This window comes from Mauremys mutica, chromosome 7 (genome assembly GCF_020497125.1).
Source record: "Mauremys mutica isolate MM-2020 ecotype Southern chromosome 7, ASM2049712v1, whole genome shotgun sequence".
Lineage (NCBI taxonomy): Eukaryota > Metazoa > Chordata > Testudines > Geoemydidae > Mauremys > Mauremys mutica.
The window spans coordinates 19,379,026-19,406,476 of NC_059078.1; the positions used below are offsets into that span (position 1 = coordinate 19,379,026).

General features: G+C 39.4%; 2 protein-coding genes across 7 annotated transcripts in view; both read right to left on the reverse strand.

The window, feature by feature from the left end:
- C7H3orf20 (chromosome 7 C3orf20 homolog) overlaps nt 1-572 on the reverse strand; it is a 55,416-nt gene extending 54,844 nt beyond the window's left edge. For all 4 annotated transcript variants that reach the window (XM_045024008.1, XM_045024007.1, XM_045024006.1 and 1 more), the window contains exon 1: nt 437-572. The gene's annotated coding sequence lies outside the window, so the exon portion shown is untranslated. The remainder of the gene's footprint in view (nt 1-436) is intronic.
- On the reverse strand, nt 319-26,554 carry CCDC174 (coiled-coil domain containing 174). Of its 3 annotated transcripts, none has more exons than XM_045024010.1 (11): nt 26,398-26,554; nt 22,639-22,743; nt 21,212-21,312; nt 19,915-19,973; nt 18,458-18,638; nt 12,653-12,748; nt 11,243-11,379; nt 10,732-10,826; nt 9,522-9,669; nt 7,793-7,942; nt 319-3,807 (listed from the first exon to the last, which is right to left on the reverse strand). In XM_045024010.1, exons 1-11 carry the CDS (start codon nt 26,437-26,439, stop codon nt 3,533-3,535), a joined length of 1,389 nt encoding a protein of 462 aa, XP_044879945.1. In that variant the 5' UTR covers nt 26,440-26,554; the 3' UTR covers nt 319-3,532. The 3 variants fall into 3 exon arrangements, with proteins under 3 accessions (XP_044879945.1, XP_044879944.1, XP_044879947.1); XM_045024009.1 differs by having other exon boundaries at nt 7,793-7,945; nt 26,398-26,553; XM_045024012.1 differs by lacking the exon at nt 26,398-26,554 and adding an exon at nt 24,092-24,157 and having other exon boundaries at nt 7,793-7,945.
- Nucleotides 26,555-27,451: the final 897 nt, after the last annotated feature.

The following is a 27,451-nucleotide window of genomic DNA, read 5'->3' on the forward strand; positions in this document are numbered from 1 at the left end:
ATACCTAATTGCACAAGATATTTAGGGTCAGATTGTGATAAATATGCAGAAAAATCCACTAGTGAGCTCATATGCACAAGTCCAATACTGAATTATTCAAGCCATTCAGACAAGGAAATCTGCATTGGGCCTCTAAACATCATGTTTATCAGCTCTAATTGTGTCTTGTGTTTTAACCATGACATAACCCTTTTCAACCTGGGTAATTTGCTCACTTAGCTGAAACCAACTGTTAGTTTTCCTATATATATATATTTTTTTGTACTCTGGATGTGGTTTTGATCCAATTTTGATCAGAACACAAGTTTACTACAAACATCTAGTTAATGAACACCAGAGATTTTATTTTTCAGTAAGTAATGACAAAGCACAGCTTCAAAATGGGAACCAACAGTAGATTAGAACTTTTTGCAGTAAAATATCTTGTATTTCTTACCTCGATCATTTAAGATGCATCAAACCCACAGCTTTAAATGCAGCCTACTCTTGATTAATAAAACCAACAACCCACTAAAAGGTATTCCAAACATGAATGTTGCTATTATAAGCTATATTAGTTGTCAACGAGAACAGAATAGGTGATTTGCTCCAAGTTCTACATTCTAAAATTGAACGTTTACATGTCACAATAGGTCAGAACCCTACAGTATAAACCACTTGGTTGGTACAGAACATTGCTCACCTACATTTCAAAACTACTCTGGCCTAAAATTTAAGAGGAATTTAAGAATGTGCACAATGGGCTTAGGCTTCAACTGATTCTGCGAGAGGAGAAGAGTTTTCCCATATCTTGACTGGTAAATTAACAAGCAGTAAATTAGGGGGAAAGAGAGCCTCAGAATTATATAGGAGTATTAATATGGCTTAATGCCAGAACATAGGACTGGGAATCAGGAACTCCCAAATCCTCATCCTCCTCGGCTGGTGGTTCTTTGTGGCCTTGAACAAGTCACATAACTGGTCTCAATTTCCCTTCTCATAAAATGGAGATGGTAATATTTACTTCCCTACCTCCTGAAGGTGTTATTAGTTAATATTTGTAAAGGACTTTGACACCTGAATCTCTGATCAAAAGCCGATTGTGTTTTTCAAGATTCCATTACCATACATTCTAGCTACCATTACATTCTTTAAATATGTCAACATTTCTAGGCTAGCAAGCCATTCTCCCCTCCCTCATACATTGAGGCGTTTGTTTATAAGAGGAGTCTAGGTTATTTATTCCAGGGGCACAGTGCAGGGGACATTGTATAGCTGAGCTATTTGCTACATGAGTTCAACCATGCATTAGTTCCTAAGTTTGCAAGATTTAACTTCAGCCTGATGTCTGCGAATTCCACAACTGATGGCACTCCATTGAGACTACCCTACCCATTTCACGTTCAGCTCTGGGTTCCATCTGCAGGTGGCGTTGTTGAATGCAGCTGCCTAAATGTAGAAATAGCTGTGTGCTAGCCCAAAGATCCTGAGCTATACATTGTTCGGTGTACCATTTGGGATAATTGTTATGGGTTCTGTAATAGTCTGTCAATGTACTGGAGATACATACAGATAATTCCTCAATGCTACTGGGAAGGGAATGGTACATAAATTGCCCACACATGGATGAAAGCAATTGCAGTGAGTTGTTACTAGCAAGTAAGTACTAGACTGCCATCTGGTGGACATTAACTTTGACTCAAAAACCAGAGAGATCAGAGCTGAAAAACATCCATTTTTGTTGTGCCACCTATCATTATAAAGAAAGTTAAACTTTGACGGTCAGTAAAAGTGGCCAGATTTAGAACATTTTCCTCTCATTTTACTTCAGTGTAAACTGGCTAATTGTTTTGAGTTCTTTAAAAAGAAATCCATAGTTATACGTTTTTGTTTTGCATGAAGAGAGGTGATTGGATGGCCCAATTATCATCAAAGAACTGTTTCCTTCTAGTTTGCTGCTTCAAATTAATTCACATTGGGAGAAACTCAGAGGATGAGCGGGATATGCGGATGGACGTCCCCTCTCGACCCTTAAAAATTGGTCCAGGTCAGAGTTGAAACATCAGCGAGGAAGGCACAGAAGTGTGCACTGTTAGCTGAGCTGTACACACTGGGTGGATTAAACTTTTCATTCTGCAGCACCTTTTACAAACACTAAATCTATTAAATAGAAATATGAAACTAAAGTTACTTTGGCACTCCTGACCCTATTGGTAAAATAGGGATACTATTACTTACCAACCTTTGTAAAGCACTCTGAGACCCTAGGATGAAAAGCACTATTACAAGAGTAAAACACTGACAATCTCCATGCCAACTTCAGTGTTTGCTGCCATGCTTATCACTTTGATAGTGTTTATAAGGTTAAGTGACAATGGTAATCTGGGAAATTTCATTTCAAATGTACTCCATCTTGATGTCTTTGTATAAGCTTTCAAAATATCAACTCCAATGATCAAAATTGCCCCTGAAATCACATGTATTTTTTCTAAATATCAAATACCACCGTCTATTTAGCTAACTGAAGTGTAGTAGTAGCATATCAATTTGGTTATACAATAATTATTGCAATAGCATATAAAAGTAATGTCAGTATGTTGGTAAATGGGTTAAACATAAAATAAAGCCACATACACCTAGCAAGAAAAATTGTATTTTGGAAACTCTGATATATCAGATCTGTTTAAGCTATTAAGATGGTAGTATCAAGTGCCACGGCTTCTGCTTGAACTGTGTGTTTATGATTGGTCTACCCCTTCATGTGGATATTATATATTGATTTATGCAGTGCCTCTCAAGCTTTGAAGGGCTTTACAGAGTTACAGATTATACACACATCTCCAGAATGCAGCAGGCATAACAACAACATGAGGAACCCCACACAACTATTTAGGGATAGGAAGTGAACTACCCTAGCCAGTAAAGTCAACAGGTGACATTAGATAGGCAGGCAAATAAGTTTCTCATAAAAAAAATAAAGGTTTTGTATTTAACACCAGATGGTTTAATTAGCAAATAGGAGTAACTAGCTGACTGTTGTTTCTTTAGAAGTATTTGACCATATTATCATTGGACTTGATTTTCAGTTTGTCAGAGTATTCTCAATTTGACACTTCTTAGAAGTTAGCTCTTATAAAAATCTCCCTTGGGGGGGGGGGGGGGAAAGAGGGTCTCGTTGAAAAAGGACTAAAACAAGCGTTACCTATTTAAAATAACATCTCTATTCATAAATTTCAAAAAACGGACAAAATGCAGGAGAATCACAAAGAATAGGGTTATAGGGTAAAAAATAAGTGTCAAATACCACAATCAAATACCACCATCAAAACTTATCCTTTTAATACAATACAGCACTGATGAAGCAAATGTGTGGCTGTTATGTGATAGAAGTCAGACAGCATTACTTCACAGGACAGATTTCTTTAATTAATAAGGTATCTACTTACAGGAACCTTATTTCCCCAAAACCTGGGAAAAACAATAGGTGAATGCTACGAACATAATTCTATTTCACTTATTTAAGTTAAGATTCTTGCTTATGCTTTTGATAAGCTCAAGTCATTTGTTTGTAGTAAGACAACATGTCATCTAGACTTTGGTAAACTGGTTGCTGATCCTCCGAACTGTTGCAGTAATTCTGCGTCGATGGAAACGGCTTGTTCTGTGTTGACTCCTGTCCCAGTTTCTCATGAGAGGATCCAAGCTTGTTCCAACTCTGGCTTTGGTAGTTATTGGCTCTCTTTTGACAAACAAAGTAATTGGAAGGTGGTGCAAATTCCGGATCTCGTTCATCTGCACGTTTCTTTGACCATTCTCCAAAAGTAAATTCTATTAGATAGGAAAAACAGGGTGACTTGAAAACAAATTTTACTGTACAAAGATCATTTATGTTCCCTTCCTGTGAAGGAATTTATTCTTCAATGTTTAACAGAAATGGAAAACTGAATTGCTTGAAGTAATCTGCACTAGAGTCTTTCACTTAATTTCATCAGTATTAAGCTGACACACCACTTGCTTCAAACCTCAGGAACCAAATCACTTTAAAAAAATGTTAAGACAACTTAACAATGTTGGTTATTTTAAGAAGACAGTTGCTAATTGTAAGGGGAAGCCCATGTTCTAAATGAGATCAAAGCAGTAAGAACCCACAGATATTTAAAAATGACCATTATGCTAGGGTAGACAACAAGGTCAGAATGTGCTATGACCTGTGATGGTGCTTATTTGATTACAATGGTAGGCATTTTAACTTCTATTAGTGAATCATTTCCCATGACACATTTTTAAAGGTAGCTATGAAATGTGATGACAGCTCAAGTTCACGATAAATACGTTTTACATTGAAGATGACCTGAACAGCTTTTTACTCCATGTACAGTGGTACAGGAACCTAATCAACTGATTAGAAGCTCCTGGGGGCAGGTGCTGTGGATTTGTACAACCTATAGCAAAAAGGCGCTCTAGTTCTGAAGACGGATTTTTTACACTATTCCAATACAAATGTTAACTGCAGCAAACAAAAGTTTCTAAACAGAGCAAGGAACTGCACATCTTACAGTGCTTTTGGTGCTACAAATTGATTTACAAATCACGGACTTGTAACTATTTTTTCAAATTTTATTTGTAATTTAGGTCTACACACTATTTGTAGAGAAGTGATTCTCAACCAGGCGTCCAAGGCCCCTTAGGGGGCCGTGAGCAGGTTTCAGGGGGTCCCCCAAAATAAACCAGAGTGCAGGGTCGACATTAGACTCGCTGGGGCTCAGGATAGAAAGCAAGAGCCCAAGCTGTGCGGGACTGAAGCCAAAGCCTGAGCAACTTAGCTTTGTGGAGCTCCCTGTCGTGTGGGGCTATAGACAATTGCCCTGCTTGCTACCTCCTGGCTTTTAATCTACTGGATATGCAGAAAACCAGTTGTTGTGGCACAGGTTTTTATAGCATGTGGCCGTGGGTTTTTTTTTTTTTAATAGCATATGTGGGGGGGGAGGGGCAGAAAGAAAAAGATTGAGAACCCCCTGTTGCAGAGTACCATTTATATTAGTAGTATTGTGATAGTATAGAATCATAGAAATGTAGGACTGGAATAGACCTCGATAAGTCATCTAGTCTAATCCCCTGCACTGAGGCAGGAATAAGTATTATCTATACCAGTGATTCTCAACCAGGGGTCCGGGACCCCCTGGGGGGCAGTGAGTAGGTTTCAGGGGGTCCGCCATGCAGGACAAGCATTAAACTGGCTGGGGCCCAGGGCAGAAAGCCGAAGCTTCACTGCCTGGGACTAAAGCCAAAGCCTGAGCAACTTAGCTTCACAGGGGACCCCTGTGGCATGAGGCCCCAAGCAACTGCCCTGCTTGCTACCCCCTCATGCTGGCCCTGGCTTTTATATGCAGAAAAAACAGTTGTTGTGACACAGGTGGGCAGTGGAGTTTTTACAGCATGCTGAGGGGGCTTCAAAAGAAAGGTTGAGAACCCCTGATCTATACCATCCCCGACAGGCGTTTTGCTAACCTGTTCCTAAAAACCTCCACTGACCGAGATTCCTCAACCTCCCCAGGTAATTTTTTCCAGTGCTTAACTCTCCTTACACGTAAGAAATTTTTCCTAATGTCTAATCTAAGTCTCCCTTACTGCAATTTAAGCCCATTACTTCTTGCATCTAGGAGTCCCGGTCATAGCCCATGTCCCCATTGTAGTAGGTGCTGTACAAACACAGACTAAAAAAAGATGCCCCTCACAAGTATGAGCGCAGGAGGCTTAACTAAGTTTTTTTCCCAAGTTATAGAATGTGACGAAGTTTTTGTCAGAGTGCCAGAGGTCCTTACAATCTAACCACAAAGATAAGGAGTGGAACAAGGGTCTCCCACCTCACAGGAGAGCACTCTAATCACTATGCTGTGGGCTATTCTGATGTGGGGCCCTCTGTCTCCCGTGTTGAAGCTGTTCCACTATGGATAAATAATGGAATGATCAGAGTAGGGGGGCTGGACCTGGAGTCGCCTACCTCCCCGGTGGGTGTCTTAACCATTAGGCTACAGAGTCTCTCTCTTGCTCTCTGGCCCAATGACTATTTAAGTATTTATCCACAGTGGAACAGTCACTGGGTGAGAGAGAAAGAGTGAGCACGCAAATGTATACAGCCCTCGTCAGCATTCCCCCTGGCTAGGTTAGGCAGCTCTCCGCCTAGCATCTTGGCTTTTGTGAATCAGAGTCTAAGGTGCCTAAGTGCCAAACTCAGACTTTGTAAATCCCAGTGTTGTTCCAGTAGTTTTCTAGCGCCTAGAGGTCAGGCGTTGTGTCACAATGCTCCATTGGTGCACTCTGGCCAGGGTGCCTGAGATTAGATTAATGGCAGGGAGTGAGATGGAAGGAGTGAGTTTTGAGAGAGGATTTGAAAGACAGCAAAGTCACTTAGCATTCAGGAAAAGGAAGATGCTACCAAGTGTTACCACAGCATGAATAAAGGCAAGGGCAGAGCGGAGGGCACACATACATTAATGACTGAGATATAAAGTTAGTTACTTTCTTCACAGAGCACTTCTGTTCACTTCTAAGAAAAAGTTTGGCCAGTTAAACTAAGTTTACCCCCATGTGCTGTAGTAGGGTTGATGTTGCCTTGTAACCAGAAGGCCAAAAGCCAAATATTTTTATTCAGTATAAATTAATATGGTGGTCCTAACTACATCAATTTGTATTAAATTGTCAAGAGTTAAGTGCTGTAGCCACATATTTAACAATACCTCATTATGAGGGAGGGCCCTCTCTTCAGTTCCAAATTTACTACTTTCTACCACCCACCCACTTCTCTTGCATTAAGTTCAAACTACTTGTCCACACCTTCAAGGATCTGCCCACATCTCTCTCACTGTTTCCTCTTTTTCCCCTTTTCCTATCTTCTTACATGCACCTTCCGTCACAAGAATCATGGAACAGCCTCCACTCACTGTGTGCCAACAGCCTTTCTGCCTTTCCTTCACATCCTTCCCTCAAAATTCACTTCTACCATGAAGCATTTTAGGGAAAGTGACCTCACACTACATTTGCCTCCATGGTGTCTGTTTATGTAATTTGGTGCAATACTCTACCTACTCATGCATTTAGAGCTTAGGCTCTTCTGTGTGACACATCCTGCCCATCCATACCACATAGTGCAGGGGTTGACAACCTTTCAGAAGTGGTGTGCTGAGTCTTCATTTATTCACTCTGGTTTAAGGTTTTGCGTGCCAGTAACACATTTTAACGTTTTTAGACGGGCTCCTTCTATAAGTCTGTAATATATAACTAAACTATTGTTGTATGTAGAGTAAATAAGGTTTTTTAAATGTTTAAGAAGCTTCATTTAAAATTAAATTAAAATGCAGAGTCCCCCGGACCAGTGGCCAGAACCTGGGCAGGTGAGTGCCACTGAAAATCAGCTCACGTACCGCCTTCGGCACCCGTGCCATAGGTTGCCTACCCCTGGCATAGTGTAAAGTTACAGCAATTATTTTTGCATATCAGGATAGGTTATAAACTAAAAAAAATTCACACTTCCACCTTCTTCCATCAGTATCTTTGTATGGAACGCAATAACCTGTGTGAAGGGTAAGACTATGTTATGTTACAGCAGCTGCTCATGTCATGGTCAAGGCTGTCAATCTCTTTCTAGGGCTCACCATAAAGTAATGACAATGTAAATTTAAAAGGGAAGGGGAAAGGGAAATTTATTACTTTACTTCTCAGGTTCATCATGTATAAAAATGACACTAATTCTGATCCCATTAATAAACAGTGTTTCTGACTATACCATGCTACGTTCATAGTTCAGTTTTCTTACCTTTCCCTTTATCCCACTCTCGAACATAGGGCACACCAGCCTTTGTATCTTTTCTCTCCTGAATGATGACCTCCACTTTTCTACTTTCTGCAACTCTTGGGGCCACAGGGGCTTCTGGGTCAGCTGGTAATGGTCCAATAACGTCTTCCTCTTCTTTTGAAAAAGGGAAAAGAAATTTGTTATAGGTTTATTTTTCAAATATTATAGGATGAATACATAACAAGAGCTACTCCACATTCACACTGATAATGTCTACAGCAGTTATCTAACTAGAATGAAATGCACCTCACTGGGCAGGTGTTTTTTGTTGGTTTGTTTTTAATTTACTGTGCATTAGTTCAGAAGCCACAGTGGATAAACCAGATAATCTAGAAATGAATCTACAACCCTTCATTAGCTTTTCAGTGTAAATAGGCTGAGTGTTCTACTGGCAATGGGAAATTAGGAAAGAGTGAAAACATTACTCGCACGTATCTCCACTTCAGTGATCTTAGAAAAAAGTTGTGTTCTTATTCTGCTCTGTAAGAATAATACTTAACACTGATATACTACTGTTCTGCATTTCCAAAGCACTTTACATTTAAGCACTCTCTCATTACTGGGAAGTGGAAAGTACTAAATCTATTTTACAGATGAGGAAGCAAGTAGTGTGACTTAATACCACAGATGGAGCCAGTGGAGAACTGGGATTAGCACTCAAAAATTCATGTCTGCAAGTTGTGAAATGAGGCCACATTCCCTTTACATGATTTCTGACATTCACCTTTTTCAGAGCTTGTAACTTGCATGTTGCCTCTAATTTGAGTCTATCCACACAAAAACCCTTAATTTGAATGTGGTTGCTGACCCATCAGAGGGTCTAGGCTAAAGGTTGAGATGGCACAACTTAGCCACGAACACAACCACTCTGTGTAGCTTGAGTGTGATTTCACAGTGTGGCCACTCTCACTCAAGTGGAGTTAATTTAAAAGATAACTCAAGTTAACTCTGCAGTGAAGACATACACTCAATTGTGTAGCATTATTTAATCTCATCATGCTCACCCACAGACTGCTGTTACCAGAGGGTATTCTTTTTTGTACCAAGTTACAAATAAGTTTTGGAATGTGTCCATTTGTACATACTGAACCTTTTACTTAAAACAACTCTCACAAAAATCACATGGCAGAAGGGGTTTTTCTGCATACATAAATTAAGCTATAGGCTTGATAGCAAACGTATGCCTCCGATAGCTGTGCACAGTCATCTGAATACAGATTCTGGCCCTTAATTATCACCTGCAATCACTTTAATTCTATGAATATACAGTATCTGACATTCCCTACAAGACAGCTCTAAACAAATTGCTTGTATTTCTTCATACCTCAATTAATTGGCTATCATTTTTATCCTCGCTCATTAAAAAAAATCATTCCAAGCTAGAATTGCATATATTTAAATGGTGACCTGCATAATTCTTCCTGGCAGGTGTGAACCTAAAAGGCAGGACAATGCACACAACAACAACACTTTCCTCTCCACGGAAAGAACTATTTTTAGTATATATGATTTTATACCTATGTGTAATTAATTTCAACTGCTATTTTTTTCAAAGCCACATAATTTAATATATTCAAAATATATAACGTTGATATTCAAACACAGATATTCAATCTGAACAGAACACTTTTTCCACGATACTGAGGGAGAACGATTGTTTTAAAACAAAGATACTTGTTACAGACCATACCTTCATTTTCTAGTTTGTTTGCTTCTTCCTCTAGTCCATCTTCTCTTAGTCTCTTTATCTTTCTTGCTTTAAGTTTAGAAAGCCTTGTTTTCAGAACTGCCTTTCGTTTTTCCTTTAAATGTTCACGTTTAGTCCTTTGGTCTGTGGTCTTAACAGTAACCGAAAATGTTCATTAGTTAATCCTGTATTTGGTTATAGTCAACTGTGCATTTCCTTCAATTATACCCAGAAATGAACTGATTACCAGCTCCATTGTCTCAATGGGGAGGAAAATGACCCCATTCCTTGAATCCAAACTTGCACACACTACCAGGCATAATACTTACTACCATTGGTTTAAGCTGTGAACATGGTACAGTAAAATTTGGCTAAGTATGCCAAACAAAACATGTCTCTGTTCTAAGTAGCTTGCTATAGAGAGGCATGTGGAAGAGGTGTAAAGATACTTATTTCAGATACAAGATGAAAACTTCTAGAGAGTAGAAGAAACAGATTTTTCACTGAAGCTACACCTAATCTCAACTCAAAAGAAATCCATGAATGATTAGCCAAAATGGGGGAAGGGGTTTATTTTAGGATTTCAACATTTATTTTGACAGGTTTCAGAGTAGCAGCCGTGTTAGTCTGTATCTGCAAAAAGAACAGGAGTACTTGTGGCACCTTAAAGACTAACAAATTTATTTTAGCATGAGCTTTCGTGAGCTGTAACTTTGTCCCTGTTCTTGCAACCCTTTCCCTATATTGATAGGATAAAAGCCTTTTAAACATTTTTTTATACTCAGAAATTAATACAAAAATGTAATAATTGAAAAGTGGTTCCTCAACTTTAAGGGCCAAATTCCAGTGGGTAGGAGCCATGGCTGTGTATTTATCAATTATTGCAACTGTGCATGCAAGTGGCTTTCTGAAGTCTAAATATCCATTCACTGACACAACTACAGTAACACTTTCTTGCATGCAGACTTCAGGTTACTTCCATTGAAAATTTATTTCTAAATATTTTGCCTTTCAGCATCAAAGATCATGAGTGGACAACTATAGATGTTGATGCTCTGCAGTTCAACATCCTACACAAGTAGTTTTGGTTTTGCTACTATTTTCCAACACATTTACTACATGGTATACAGTGCAAGGTTCCAAAATTATATATAAAGATGGGGAGCCAAGGCTGTTCCCAGCACAGGCTATGGATCTACTTTTAGCTTCATACCTGCTCTCTTAGCATTTCCAAAGTCTCCATTTGCTTATTTCTCCGCGCTCCATCACGAGCAAAGGCAAAGTAGCCAACACCAAGCTGTCTGGCCTCTGAAAGGAACAATTTTCAACAGTTAGGTTTCATCAGATTTACAGCTGCAGCAGCCTTGAAATCACCAGGGTATAAGTTATTGGAGAAAGACTCATTAGGTCATCTTGCCCACTGCCCTGCCTGACAATAGCATTAGAGTGTTATGTCCAGTCTAGTTTTAATTGACTCACGTGATGATGCTTCCCAGCAACTTCTCTTAGGAGACTAGGAGGTTTTTTTCCTTATTTATTTTTTCTGTCAGTAGATGAATGCATGCTATCCCTGTGTAAATTAAGTGGCTATTTCTAACACAGTTTAACAAGGTGAGAATATACTTATACTGGAGTATTTTTTATACTTTGTGATAAATTACACCTTCTTCCTCTAAAAACCATCTTCCAGTGAAGATAAACCATACAAAGGAATGAATATAAACCATTTTCTCTAATGTCCTCATAATGTATGGGTCCCACAGGTTTCTTTAGGGCCTCTTCTTCCTCTCTTTCCCATTGCTGCCGCTGAAGTTCTCGTCTCATATCTTCAGACAATAGAGTCTTCTCCTCAATGCCTTGTCTAGTGAAAAACAAAACCCAAACAACAAAGTGTAAAGGTTCTTTGGTATTGAACAATGAAAGTATGACAACAGCTTAATTACTCATCAGAAGTGTGGACATAGTTTGCAGAACACTAATGGAAGGCACCAAGATACTACAGTCGTGAGCACAGTATGGGAATTTATAGTACATTACAGAATAGAGGAGGGAGGAAAGGATATGATACCACATCTGGCACAGCACAGTAAAATAATTCTAATTAAACATCCTTAAAAAGAAGTTGATACCATTTTCACAGGTATTGTGAAGTCACTAATAACTGAAAATAGAAGTGGGAGATGACCAGTGCTCAATAGAATAGTCACCAAAAGTAGAATAACAGCAACACTTTCACCAATGTGAAGTGGATACAAAAACGTGAACAGCATTTATTTGTTTAATGTAAAATAATGAAACATTTAAATGAGGAACATCAGTAGCTGAGGGAGCAAATACTTTTATGTTTTCCCTTGGGAGGCAGAAACATTTCTCTCCCTCATAATCTAGCTAGGCTAGAGCAAAATATGATTGCAGACCACTTATCTAGGTGAATACAGAGAATGTACTTCCTATGCAATTTTATATTCTTCATTCTCTTTTGAATTATAAAGAACAGGCTGCAGAATTTTCAAGGAGGAAAACTTACAATTCAATAATATAAGTGCTCAATTATGGCACATTTCATTCCAATATAATTTTCACTTCTGCCATTAGTTTTATCAGAATAGCTGTAATTAACTATTCAACTGGAGTTCTAACAAATTCACTCAGAACGTCATGTATTTGACTTTATTAAAACCCTTGAAATCAGATCATCCAGGACAAAAAAATATTCATCTGCTGGGATTCTTTAGGTTTAGGGCACACTAAAATACAACTTCTATAGAAGGACCACAGTTCTTAAAAAAACAAGTCAAGTACCCGATAGGCTGCTAAATTAAATTTAATAAACCTTTGTTTGTAGGACAAATACGAGCCAATGCTCTTCAGTGAAGTTTTTAGATTTCATTAGTATTTTCCATCAGAATCTGAGCTTTAGTAGTTTATAAAAATTCGGTGTGTTTAAGTTTGGCATACACGGCCTCAACTCAGGCACCATTTAAAATGTGAATCTACCACACACTTTTCAGAGGATTAATTCAGTTGCCAGTGAAATAAATAGCTTAGGACAAATGCATGTGTTCACAGAGGAAGTTTTGATAAAACCACTACCAATCTTGTGGGAGAAAATACTTTCTTTACAGAAGCCATACCTTTTCCCCTGAAGTTCTTTATCCATTTTAAGCAAATTTGGCAAATCCTTCTTCATACAGCGTCTAGATCGGCCTAAGGAATCCACATAATCAACCCTGTAATGAAAGTAAAAAGAATTTCACACAATTTATATTCTCAGATTTATAGAACTCTTATCCAAAGGATAAAAAAATTAACTGAATACTTTCCATAGAGAACATTCACATTCAGGGTGCTAAAGTTACCTCCATCCTAACAGTTAACAGGCCCAGTTTAACAATTAAAAGGACATATTTTTAAACAAGGTTTCTGACAGATTTATCACATTGAATAAAATATCACTCATTTTGAGCCAACTGTCTTCCTTCATAAGACAGTTTGAAAACTGTTTACAAGTTACAATGTCACGTAGTTCCCAAGTCAAAATAACATTGCAAGCATAATATTTGCTTCCTGTGGTGAAAATAATGATGCAGCACGGACTTCTCACACAAATACTAAATTGCTATAGTATAATGCAATTATCAGTCTATGGCTCATTTACTAAGAGCTTCAGTAATCATTCAACTGGTTTAACAAAAGCCTAGGAAATCACGCAGAATGTTGTTCCTTTGAAGCTCTCTTTACATAGTGTGCTTTAGGTAAAGCTCTTTATCATAGTGAATGCTCCACTTAAAACTGTGGGGAGAATAAGAAACAGAGGTACTTATTGTCCACCAATCCTACATAGAGTTCTTTAACATCAAGCAGTTCTAGTTATGCCGTTTTAGGAAACTCAAGACACACAGACGACAAAGTATCGCTGAACAACAGTACAAAATAGTCCCAAAATACTAAACTTTTAAAGATTTATTCTTTCATTACGTTATGCTTTTTAAATAAATGTTAAGGGCACTGAGGGTATATCTGCACTACAATTAGATACCCATGGCAGGCCCGTGCCAGCTGACACAGGTTTGCAGGGCTTGGGCCAATGGGCTGTTTAACTGTGGTGCAGACGTTCAGGCTCGGGCTGGAGCCTGTGCTCTAGGACTGTGCAAGGGGAGAGGGTTACCAAGCGTGGGCTCCAGCTCGAGCCCAAACTTCTGCACTGGAATTAAACAGCCTCTTAGCCCAAGCCCAAGTCAGCTGCCACAGACCAGCTGTGGGTCTAACTGCAGGGCAGACATACTCTTAGAGCTTAGTATTAGTGCCATTTATTTTTACCAAGTAAATAATATGATCATTGAAAAAATATTTCTATCTGTGACCTCTGGTCCAAGAGTATACACATGGCTGGAGAATAATTAGTAGTATATATTAATCCTATGGTACTGCCCAAAGGCCTCCAATGAGATTGGAGCCCCATTGTGCAGGGTGCTGAGACAATGTTCCTGGAGGCTTATCAGTAAATAATTAGAACTGTCTTTTTCATTTTCTTGAGGTGGGGTGAAGACAAGTATTGAAAAAGTATACGGAAGGTGAACACATTGGCTTACATTTCTGATATTTAAATTTGATAAGGGCACAGAATAACTAGACAGTTTCACCTTAGACCTAGTGTAGTATACTAGTACCATATATTTCTACTCTGTTCAAGTTTACAGCTTTCTGATTCTTCACTATGGGCCCACTACCCCCATACGCTGTAAGAAATAAAATGACATTCTCTCCTGTCTTAAACTAATAAATTGAAAAACTGTAATTCTACTTTTCAGACTAGTTATTGTTGTTCAAAGCTGATTACAGGAGTAAAACCTCCATCTGCATACACTGTTTTCTTTATGAACAGACAGGAAAAAAATACCTAGCTAGCTAGGTTTCATAATTATTTATAGTATCTTTGCTGAAAGACTACTGGCCACCTGAAACTTAACTACAGAAGTATCAGAGGGGTAGCCGTGTTAGTCTGGTTCTGTAGAAGCAGCAAAGAATCCTGTGGCACCTTATAGACTAACAGACGTTTTGCAGCATGAGCTTTCGTGGGTGAATACCCACTTCTTCGGATGCAAGGACCCTCTTGCATCCGAAGAAGTGGGTATTCACCCACGAAAGCTCATGCTGCAAAACGTCTGTTAGTCTATAAGGTGCCACAGGATTCTTTGCTGCTTAACTACAGAAGGGTTTTTATGGGTAGTTTAAGATTCTGGAGCTTAAAGAAATGCTGGTAAAGCACTGTCTTCCTCCATATAGAGAAAATCTGTACATATAGTAATGCCAGAAACCCAAAACTCCTGCTGACTTTGAAAGTCATGTGATCAGAGGAAATAATTACTTAAGAACATAAGAATAGCCGTACCGGATCAGACCAAAGGTCCATCTAGGCCAGTATCTGTCTACCGACAGTGGCCAATGCCAGGTGCCCCAGAGGGAGTGAACCTAACAGGCAATGATCAAGTGATCTCTCTCCTACCATCCATCTCCATCCTCTGACGAACAGAGGCTAGGGACACCATTCTTACCCATCCTAGCTAATAGCCATTTATGGACTTAGCCACCATGAATTTATCCAGTCCCCTTTTAAACATTGTTATACTCCTAGCCTTCACAACCTCCTCAGGTAAGGAGTTCCACAAGTTGACTGTGTGCTGTGTGAAGAACTTCCTTGTATTTGTTTTAAACCTGCTGCCTATTAATTTCATTTGGTGACCCCTAGTTCTTGTATTATGGGAATAAGTAAATAACTTTTCCTTATCCACTTTCTCGACATCACTCATGATTTTATATACCTCTATCATATCCCCCCCTTAGTCTTCTCTTTTCCAAGCCAAAAAGAGTCCTAGCCTCTTTAATCTTTCCTTGTATGGGACCCTCTCCAAACCCTTAATCATTTTAGTTGCCCTTTTCTGAACCTTTTCTAGTGCTAGAATATCTTTTTTGAGGTGAGAAGACCACATCTGTACACAGTATTCGAGATGTGGGCGTACCATGGATTTATATAAGGGCAATAATATATTCTCTGTCTTATTTTCTATCCCCTTTTTAATGATTCCTAACATCCTGTTTGCTTTTTTGACCGCCTCTGCACACTGCGTGGACATCTTCAGAGAACTATCCACGATGACTCCAAGATCTTTTTCCTGACTCGTTGTAGCTAAATTAGCCCCCATCATGTTGTATGTATAGTTAGGGGTTTTTTTTCCAATGTGCATTACTTTACATTTATCCACATTAAATTTCATTTGCCATTTTGTTGCCCAATCACTTAGTTTTGTGAGATCTTTTTGAAGTTCTTCACAATCTGCTTTGGTCTTAACTATCTTGAGCAGTTTAGTATCATCTGCAAACTTTGCCACCTCACTGTTTACCCCTTTCTCCAGATCATTTATGAATAAATTGAATAGGATTGGTCCTAGGACTGACCCCTGGGGAACACCACTAGTTACCCCTCTCCATTCTGAGAATTTGCCATTAATTCCTACCCTTTGTTCCCTGTCCTTTAACCAGTTCTCAATCCATGAAAGGACCTTCCCTTTTATCCCATGACAGCTTAATTTACGTAAGAGCCTTTGGTGAGGGACCTTGTCAAAGGCTTTCTGGAAATCTAAGTACACTATGTCCACCGGATCCCCTTGTCCACATGTTTGTTGACCCCTTCAAAGAACTCTAATAGATTAGTAAGACACGATTTCCCTTTACAGAAACCATGTTGACTATTGCTCAGTTTGTTTTTCTACGTGTCTGACAATTTTATTCTTAACTATTGTTTCAACTAATTTGCCCGGTACCGACGTTAGACTTACCAGCCTGTAATTGCCGGGATCACCCCTAGAGCCCTTTTTAAATATTGGCGTTACATTAGCTAACTTCCAGTCATTGGGTACCAAAGCCGATTTAAAGGACAGGTTACAAACCTCAGTTAATAGTTCCGCAACTTCACATTTGAGTTCTTTCAGAACTCTTGGGTGAATGCCATCTGGTCCCGGTGACTTGTTAATGTTGAGTTTATCAATTAATTCCAAAACCTCCTCTAGTGACACTTCAATCTGTGACAGTTCCTCAGATTTGTCACCTACAAAAGCCAGCTCAGGTTTGGGAATCTCCCTAACATCCTCAGCCGTGAAGACTGAAGCAAAGAATCCATTTAGTTTCTCCGCAATGACTTTATCGTCTTTAAGCGCTCCTTTTGTATTTTGATCGTCAAGGGGCCCCACTGGTTGTTTAGCAGGCTTCCTGCTTCTGATGTACTTAAAAAACATTTTGTTACCACCTTTGGAGTTCTTGGCTAGCCGTTCTTCAAACTCCTCTTTGGCTTTTCTTATTACACTCTTGCACTTAAGTTGGCAGTGTTTGTGTTCCTTTCTATTTGCCTCATTAGGATTTGACTTCCACCTTTTAAAGGAAGTCTTTTTATCTCTCACTGCTTCTTTTACATGGTTGTTAAGCCACGGTGGCTCTTTTTTAGTTCTTTTACTGTTTTTCTTAATTTGGGGTATACATTGAAGTTGGGCCTCTATTATGGTGTCTTTAAAAAGGGCCCATGCAACTTGCAGGGATTTCACTTTAGTCACTGTACCTTTTAACTTTTGCCTAACTAACCCCCTCATTTTTGTATAGTTCCCCCTTTTGAAATTAAATGCCACTTGAAAGGGCATTAAATTACTTGAAAGGGAGCAGGGTTGTTTCAGTAAAAATTAGTCTAGTTAAATAATGCTTCCAGGCAGGAAGTCTGATGTACCGTCTGCATCGATAAGGGGATCAGAACTCCCATAACTTCAGCAGGAAAACATATGAGCCCTTTTAATATCATTCTTATTTACAGCACATTTTCTTGATCAATACATCTCAAAACCATGGGTACTTAAAACAGCATCTATTGTGGGTCAGCAGTTTAAAATTCATAGTTGTGCAAGGAAATGTTACTTGCAAATATGTTAGCAGTTTGAGAAACTTTGAACTTCTGGATCTCTTTCTGGAAGATCAAAGGTTTTCCCTTTTCAATCTAAAAAGGCTCAGTTTAAATTAGTTACCTTATGCACTAGATAAGAATGATTTAGCTCTCATACAGCCCAGCCTCCCCCACACACTGAAACCTCTAGAATTCCCAAGTCCGGCTGCACTAAGCAAGTCAATGTCGTTGAGAGATGAGACAAAGTAAGGGGAAATAATGTGTTCCGTAAGGCATATAAATTATGTTTTCTAAACCTATTGCATTCTCCTCTTTTATATAATGGCATTAAAAGAAAAATAACTGGTAGATTACCTAGTTTAACATTTTGTCTCAGTGATCTCAAGGGTAAAAAACAAGAACCCTATGAAGCTAAATTTTAACTATTTGAAAATCAAACAGCTACACAGGTACAAAAAAATCTTGTTTGTGAATAGGACTGGCGTCTAAACATCCCATTTCCTCACTTTGAAAATGTAACCCTATTTTAGAAAGGTCAATCTACATAATCTGGTCTATGTAATGGAAGTCTTTCCCTGAACTAGTTCATAAAGCTCAATAATGCCTGCATGGTTATCCATCCAAAGGAAAGAGTTGGATTTGAGGAGATATCTTCACACGATTACATGCTTTTAGTTTTGACATAAGAAGAGAGACTATAATTGCGCTTAGATAAAACTAAACTAAAAATTTTACATAGATTTAAAAAACAACTTAATCTTAAATTATATACAAATAACCTATTCTACCTGGAGTCTTTTCTGCAGGGTGAGAAGACACATGTGAAAAAAATGCTTCTTAAAGGGAAAGAATGTTATAATCACAAGTGATGGACTCGTATCAGCCAGAATGATTCCTTATTCAAGATGTTTTATAAACTAGACTAAATGCACATGAGATTATAAAAAAAATAAAAACAGATTTGTCAGACTTGTTCTGTCCATACGGTATTACCAACCATTCTTCATTTGGGTCCTGTGGGGGTGGTATTTCTATTTCAGGTAGTGTCTTTTCTTTATCTTCCTCCTGTTCTGATGCCTTTCTAGCAGCTTCACTCTCGCACAGATCATGTATTTCTCTCCGTTTGTCTATGATCTTCTGAGCAAAATCCACAAGGTACAAATCCTCAGTTTCTTCATCTAGCGCAGAAAAATCAATTCTTAGATAACAAGCATCAAAAGAACACAACTGAGCAAGAAATCAATATGGAATAGCCACAATCAGTTTCACAGCTGCCAACAATGCCCTTGACTATACTATCAGACAATGCTTTAATCTCATCTAGTGTCAAGAAAATTCAGCTATATGGGATGAATCGTATTTCTGTATGTAAACTTTGTTTGTTTAAAGCAATTAATTATATATACCCTAGAAAAAATTTCACAGCAACTGTGCTGATACCATCTTTAAAAAAAATATATCTTTATGCTAATTAACAGTTACAATACTAATTCAAGTCCTAACATGAAAATGAAACTGGCAGTAACAGATTTAAAATTGCTAATTTTATTAAAGAGAGAACAAAATAGTTCTTTGACAAGTAAACTGTGAATATGAAAGAGATGAATGGGTACAGCAGGCTACTACATTCAATAGTTCAGTTTCCGATGATGGTGTTTATAGAGGACAATTACTTAAGACTGAATTTAACATAAGGATGTACTGTGCATGTAGAAGAATGCACCTAAGCAGTCACTTGAGTTCTCTTTGCAAAAGGGAGAAGAATGATGAGACTACATTTTATATGATGTATCTTGCACATAGAAACTAGTGAAAGTGATAGCACTGAAGGATTAAATTGAATCTGAGCCTTTCTACTATTAACTGTCACATGACACAAAGGACTGGACATGTGCTGAGAGGAAAGTGGAAGTGTGTATATGCATTAGAGATGGTTAAAGCTGGAAGGTGAGAAGTCAGACCCTACTAGCTACTGGCATTCACATATGGACCAGCCAGTCACCTCCTCTCTTTCCCAAGTTAAACTCTTCATATAGTGAAAAGAAAGCATGCAGAAGCATAGATAAAAGCCAAGGATGTCAAAATGACAAAGTAACTTTACTTTTCTAGGGTTCTATACTAAGAAACCAGAATATATTTCTCTCACTTGATGATTCAAGCCAAATGATTCCCATATTTCTTTCCTAGGGCGGACTGTCCTTCAAAAAGTAATATTCTTTCCTTAGCACTGGCTTTTCTCTCTCAGCAAAAATAATCTTTATCAATCAGCTTGTACACTGTGCCTCCAAAAAGCTTATTTAGTATAAAAGCTACATTTATTGATTAACAGAAGTACTGTATTTTATAGCATAACAGCTGTCAACTATGAGACAGTTAAGGTGGCCAGCTTCTAAAGTGACCAAATAAAAGCAAGGTTTTTAAAATATATACTGGTTTTATGCAGGTTTTGTTCACCTGGAAAGTCTCCTTTTGTCATCTTCTCATACAGCTTTGCTTTCTCTTCCAGTTTCTGCCTAAAGAAAAAGCAGGTTATATTTATAGTATGATTCCAAATACATCACAAACAGAATAGTCTTTGAGTATTTAGACCGCAATGGAATAAATGACAATGTTTGATATTTTCCCTTAGAGATGAACTGCAAGAGTTTTTAATCAAACAATGGCTTAGGGGACACTGCAGGAAAAGCACCATTTTTCTTATACTGCTGAAGCTATCAGTGAAGTTATCAACCATAGCAAGTGGAATCGTTGAACCCAGAATTCAGATCTTAACAGCTAAGCAAAGGAGGAATTTTGTTTTAAACTGTAACTGACATTTCTACGAACATACAGATTCCTGATTAGTCTGTATTGTGAACAATTTTTAATAAAAAGTAACATAGTTCACCTTCAATGAAATGATCAAATAGGTAGCAACATATAATGTAAGTATTGTACATCTCTGTAATTACAATTATCTAGATGACAGACCAAGAAACTGTACATCGGCCCAGAACCTTTCTATGGTAATTACTTTCAGGCAACAAGATATGGAGCACAGTGTACAAGGCATGAGATACCATTTGCCGGGAACGGCGAACTGTGGCCACTGGCAGCTGCAGACGCCCGTGCCTGCAGACGGTCAATGTAAACACTGCCTCGCAGCCCACCAGCAGATTACACTGACGGGCCATAGGTGGCCCACCACTGATCTAAATGGACACAGAAACCAGGGAGAATATCTTAAAACTAGCTCCTGGAATGGTTTACACCTATGTATTCATAAGAGATGGGGAATTTATAGCAGAGAACCAGCAGATGTCACATTTTCAATGTATATTTTAATTGTACAACTAACCAAAACAGGTCATTGACCTGTAATTTTCCTCAAAAATATATATATTATTAAATAGGTAAGAAACAGTTTTCTGCAAAAATTATAAATAAGTATTCTTTGGAGCACAAAATGCTGATTGTGATGTTTGTATCCATGCTTTTACTGAAATGGAAGAAAATGCTTTAAAAGAAAATCTATACTCTGTCAAATTTCTGTGGATACAATAATGTAAGTGTAGATGTCTCACAGTGCAGCAAGTGGAGCAATGAACAAGCAATGAACCAGCTGCATCCCTATAGAAACTGAATAGCTACCACTTTTACCTGCATTCTGCTATTTGCATGATTTCTTTTTGCAATTCGTTACAAATGTAAAAAAATTCTACAAAGCGTTTGTTCCTCTTATTTATTTGTATTGCTGTAACTTAAAATTTACCTTGCTTTCTCTAATGTTTGATCTTCTTCTATCTTCTGCTCAACATCTTTCTCAGCTCGACTTGAAACCCCTGTGTTCTGCTTATTCCAAATGCTTGGTTTCTGTGGAACATAGGTTTTTAAAACACAGGATTTCAACCTTATTTGACCACTAAAAAAAATAAAAATAAAAAAAAGAAAGGCTCTGGAGTTATTTATCCGCTTAAACATTCTTCGTATAATCCTGCTGCTGTGATGTGGCAAATAGCATGTGTGTCTTAAATTTATGACGGCACAGGAAGGAGAACCAACAAAGAGGTTAACATGAGTTTATGATTTTTTATTTAAAAAATTTGGAACACAAATTTTATTCTTGAGCAACTACAGATAAAGATAATAGTTGCTTACTGGACAATATTACTAAAGGAAAAGCAAATCTAAGAATAAATTCATATTGTTCTTGGAAGTGAAGATTATCAGGAAGAATGATGCCAAAGACTTAGTGTGAGAAGTACTGATACAAGTATAGTGTAACAGTACACTATATGCTATGAGAACTCGGGTTCTTAATTAGATACGGTCAACAAAAATAACATTTTTAAAGCTTCATATACCTTAGTCACTGACCTTTTCATACCGAATTACATAGCCTGTTATGGGACTGATATTTTTCAGCGTTATAACCTGACCATTTTCTTCAAAATGACACCTAATTCCGATCTGTTTGCATAATTCTTCCAGATGTCTATTTCTAGTTCTACACATAACATAGTGACAAGTCTAACTTTTAGCATGTAAAGGCAAAAGTGCTGCATGGTCTTCAAACATAGCAATAATACTACAGTCTACAACAAGATAGCCACAAGATCACACAAATTCATTTGGTCTGAATGTTAAAAGTAAGTCTGAACATGACTGAAAAGTCAGGTTTATGCAATACGTTATTTTAGAAAAATGAACAGAGGTTTTACTGCAGTAGAGATTGAAGTATGAGATTGCAAGGCATCTGATATTATTTCCCTAAATATAAATGAATAGGAGCTGATGGCAGGGCATTTTCCAAGAAGGTTCATTGACTCTGGAAAGTGCTTTCCTAGTCCAACTGATCATGGATTTGTCAAAATTCAAAGCTCATTTTTTCTTGCTGGCATTTAAGGAGTTGGGGCTCACAAATGGGTAGAGTACATAGATTAAGAGATTATTTAAATGCAGTTTTGCAATATAATTGAATGGTGAGTTTTGGTTTTTTTGAGGGAGACTCAACTGGAAATGAGTCAATAGAAATTTGATAAATAAAGCCATCACAACCTTTGTCCTACAACTGGAAATGAAACATTGTATTAATAACTTTTTAGATTTTCTAAGGGCTTGTTCTTCAATTCTGGGAGATGCCTAGAAAAACTGAAAGAAAAACAGAAAAATGAGTAATGATGGGTATTTTATTTCTACCTTGTTTGTTGTTTGGGATTTTACAGAGAGTCCAGCATCTTTCAGAAGTTTTTCCTTCTTGAATTCTTCTTGCTTTCGGAAGAGTTCAGCCTTTAAATCTACCAACTACATCAGCCACAATGAAAAACAACAAAAAGTCATTTTAACAAAATAATTAGGGAATGTCTAGAGTCTTATGTGAGAAATCAAGAGTTTACACCTGTAAAAAAATAAACTAATTGCATTTCTGATGTAGAAAATAGGAGCAGTGATTTGAATAGGAAGAACGTTGTGACATTTGCAGCAATATGTAATCCAAAATAATGAGATAGAACATAATTTATGATTAGGTGGTTAAATAAATTAATTAAAAGCTTCCATTTATATTACTGATCCTTCACTCCAAAATGGAAAATCTGCAGGAACAAAATGGGCATAATCCCCTACAAAGTTTTCGGCAACCAAAGTCTGTAATAAACAATAGTTTGTTTTTAATTTAAAAAGTAACCCCTAAGGAGATTTGCTAGCAAGCAAAAATTTCGTTTGTTTTTTTTGTAAAAAGGAGCTAGCTGATAGACATTACTCTTTTTTAAAAGTACCTTCTTCCCTGCTGCTTTTAGACTTCCTTTTTTATAAATATGAATATGTAACTCCCATTGGTATTAATCATCACTAATAAATGTTAGTTATCAAGGCCCACATTCTCGAAGGTATTTAGGTACCTAACACCCACTGACTTAAATGGGAGTTAGGTGTCTAAATACCTTTGAGAATCTGGGCCCAAGAAACTTCACTCAGCAGGTGCATTGCTTTTGAACAATTGCCTTCAGGAGTCTGGGAGGCCCTTTTAAAAACAAACAAACAAACAACCAAAAAAAATTTATGATCTGATGGCTTCTTCAGCCAGTCTTACAGTAAACTGATTTCTACAAGAAATTTAACCAGGCTGTTAGTTGCCCTTGATATTAAAATTTTCCACAAACACAATGGTGCTAACCATCCAAGCTTTTCCTGAACTGTCAGAAGTGCTAATGCAAAAGTTAATTAGATGTATGTTTTGGATATAACCCTATTTATTTTCACTGCTGTGTTTCAATTAAGTTGCTAGATTATATTGACACACAAAATGCTGAAGCAGCATTAATAAAAATAACGGAGTGAAACTATCAAAGACTTTAATGAATCAATGAAAGATGCTTAGACTACAAACAAAAGTATACCAAAGAAAATAAATGAACAGCAAAATGCCACCTTATTTCAGGCTATGTTTAAGTTCTGACAACCCCTTAGGTATGAATGAAGTTACCTACTGCTTTCATATTTGGGACTTTTGCAGAAACTTAACCTCCCATGAAGGATGCTCCATAATCAAATGTTTAATAGGAATGTCTCACTTAACCAACCTTAATTCCATTTAAGCATACCCTTATCAGCAAGGGAATATATCAAGCTATGGGAAATCACTTAACTGTACCCTAATGTCCACAGCAGACATTTCCAATGACAGTCAGAGACTATGCATCTTCACAAAAATTCCTTCTGCCTCCAAAAAAAAAAAATCAGAAAATACATTCACATTCATCTCCTTCACAAAATACAAACCCCTAAATATAACTTGAGTAACATTAGCAAATTCAGCACTGACATAGGTGCACAGGTAAAGTGTTCAGTGTGCTGTGTTTGAAGGGGAAAGTGTAAGGTCACAGGGCTACAACTGCCATGTCAAAGCACAGCAGCATCCCACAGAAAGACATACCTTTTATCCAAATATCTCAAAGTATTAAGTGCAAACTATTAATTTTTTACATTAGGATTTATTTTTTATTAATAGGGTTGAGGTGTTGGGGTATTGTCTCTTGCCTCACCCCCATGTTTACTTAATGGCATTTTGTTTTCTCATGAAGGATGGAGAAAGACTATTCTTAGATGATGTTGAACCTTCTGTATTTAGACCAACCCAAGGATTATAACTTTGTGGGTAAGTAACAGGGCACACAGACCATTTTACAGCTCTTAAGGGAACCTTCATTGTCCAGTAGCACCTCATCCCTATTTCAAATAATAAACACACTCAATAGGCAGAGGAAAATAAAGATCACCAGCTGGGATATACAAGGCACAGCTGTTTCTCCAAACCTACTCTACATGGGGTATAAAGTAGCTGTGTTCTTACCAGGACCCAATCAGGGCAAAGAGATGAGTGCTGCAATTCTAATACAAATCCTCTCAGAAAGAGGCACTACCTGGGTAGGAGGAAAGAATTCCTAGAGGGCTCTTAAAAACTGGGTAAGTACAAGTTTTGCTTAATTTAATTTGTGTTGCATGTAAGTGTGATTACCAACTACAATAAAATAAAATAGCCCAGATACAAAACCATTTAATTTATCTGTAATGAGCTACAAACCAACTGATTTAAAAACCCAAGGGAACTTTCCAGGAGGAACTAAAACTAATGTGAATTGCCTTCTGTTGTTCTTGCCTGAACCTTGAACATCTTATAAATGGTTCTAAAATCCTTTACTGTTGCTGTAGTACATCAGAAAGTAAGAGGTTTTTTATATTTGGCCTTTGGGGTTGGGAAGGAATTTTCCTCCAGGGCAGACTGGCAGAAATCCAGTGTGGGGCACGGGTCATTTGCTGGAAGATTCTCTGCATCTCCAAGTCTTTAAACCATGATTTGAGGACTTCAATGGCTCAGACACAGGTTTGATACAGGAGTGGGTGGGTGAGATTCTGTGGCCTGCATTGTGCAGGAGGTCAGACTAGATGATCATAATGGTCCCTTCTGACCTTAAAGTCTATGATTCTGGAAACCCTGCCCCCTCTCACACACACAAAAAATGTTTGCATCTTGGTAACATCCTGTGGTGCTGTCTTATGATGCACCACATCACTTTAATCTGTGTCTTCACATAACAGAATCACTGCATCCACTGACTCCAGCCAGGTGGAGACTTGCCATTCACACACCCTGGCCAAAAGGGGATGAGCTGGAGCTGTATGGTCACAACACGATGGCATTTCCTGCACCGTGCAGAACCTTGGCTCTGATGCGTTCACCGCGCTAGGAGGAGCCAGGCTTGTATCTATTAGGTTTCTGGGAACCGGGCGGGCAGAAGCCTGCCCAATGCTAAAGGATCTCCCCCCCCCCCAGCCTAAGGGGAGGATCTACAGGACCTCAGAAACCCACTAATTTCAGGGAACAACTAATAAAAGAACAGGAACAGGAGTGCGGTCAGAGGATCATAAGAAGGGAGCCTGAGGGGGACACCGAGCAGAGAACCCTGGAGAGCGCCCACTGCTCCTCGAAGGCATCAAAGGAGCCAGCGGACGCCGCCTTCGAGGACGCCGCCCAGAGGAACTCCGCCAGGATACGTGAACGGACTAAGGACCGGAAACAAGCCCCACAGTCACAGGAGTCTCCATTGGCCAACCGCCTCTCCCTGGTTGTGTAGATGGCCATCTTAGCCAGGGCGAGGAGGAGGTTGACCAGGAGGTCCCGTGACTTTTGGGGCGATGAGCAGCTAGACCCAGCTACCCTGCTCGGCCCAGGGGGTGGGTTTCTTCAGCACCTTGGGGGAGGAGAGCGAGTATCGTCTCCCCGCTTCCTCTCCCCACCCCCGTGGGCCCTTTCCCCAGTTGGGGCAGGGGGAAGCGGTCTGGGGAACGGAGCAGGGCGGGCAGCGGGAACCAGCCTAGGCCATGGGGCTAGCGGGGGAAGAGGCCAGAGCCCTCCCCACCCATCGCACCCGCTCTCCCACCCTGGCCAGCCGCACTCACCGAGGCGACCGTGACCTCCAGTGGCTTCTTCCTACGGTCCATGGCGCCTCTGCGCCGGGGCACGGGAAACCGGCTACGACGCACAGAGCGGGGCCGTAAACAACACAGAGGCCGGCCCCCCGTTGGCCGCCATCTTGCCGTAAAGCGCCGCTGAGCGGAGCCAGCCTGACTGATCGCGACAGCGCCGTGAAGCGCGAAAGGGAGGGTGGGGGTTTCCCCGGCGCCATGATGGGGAGGTCGGCGGGCGTTGCTGTGGCCCAGGCCCGCGGGGTTAGGGAGCCTCCCTCAGCCCTGCCCGGCGTCCGCGCCGCTGCTGCCTTGTGCGGGGATCCGCGACCGTCCTGCTGCTGCGCTCTGGCTCCTCCCCCCCCGGGCAGAGCCGCCCCGCCGCCTGCGCTCCAAGGGTGGGGGAGAGTCGCCGCCCCTCCCCCCCGAGAGACCCCCGCTTTCCTCAGCCCGCCCTGGCGCTGCCGGCAGCAGCCCGGGCGGGAACCACGCGCTAAAGCCGACGGGCCGGCCGGGTGCCGCCCGCAGGGAGCCTGAGCAGCGCCCAGAAACCAGGGCACAGGGCTGCCCACGGACACCCTGAGATTTGGGGTTTTTTTTTAAGTCGGGGGCTCTATTTGCCTTTGGGTTTTGAGCCCTTAGCGGTCACAGGGGCCGTTCTCAAGCTTTTCTCTGCAGCCTGGAAGGCAAGACGCTTACATTATCTATATCTATAAACAAAAACCCCTCAGATCTCAAAATCAGTTGGGGTTCAGAGAAAAACGATCAAACATTGTGAGAGAGGCAATTGATAAGGGTGGGGAGGGGTTACATGGTTTTTCTTTTTGTTCCTCATTAGCTAAGAATCCAGTGCCTTTTTTGCAGTGGCCACTCATTCATGTGACAAGTGTAATGATTGATATTTAACAGCCATATTTTCACTTTACCTGCCAAGTTTTATTTATATATATTAGTGCCACACACAGGAAATTACACTCCCTGAATTACAGTATAAACTATTTCCATTATTTAAGAATGAAATGCTATGCTGGAGTAACGATCATCCCCT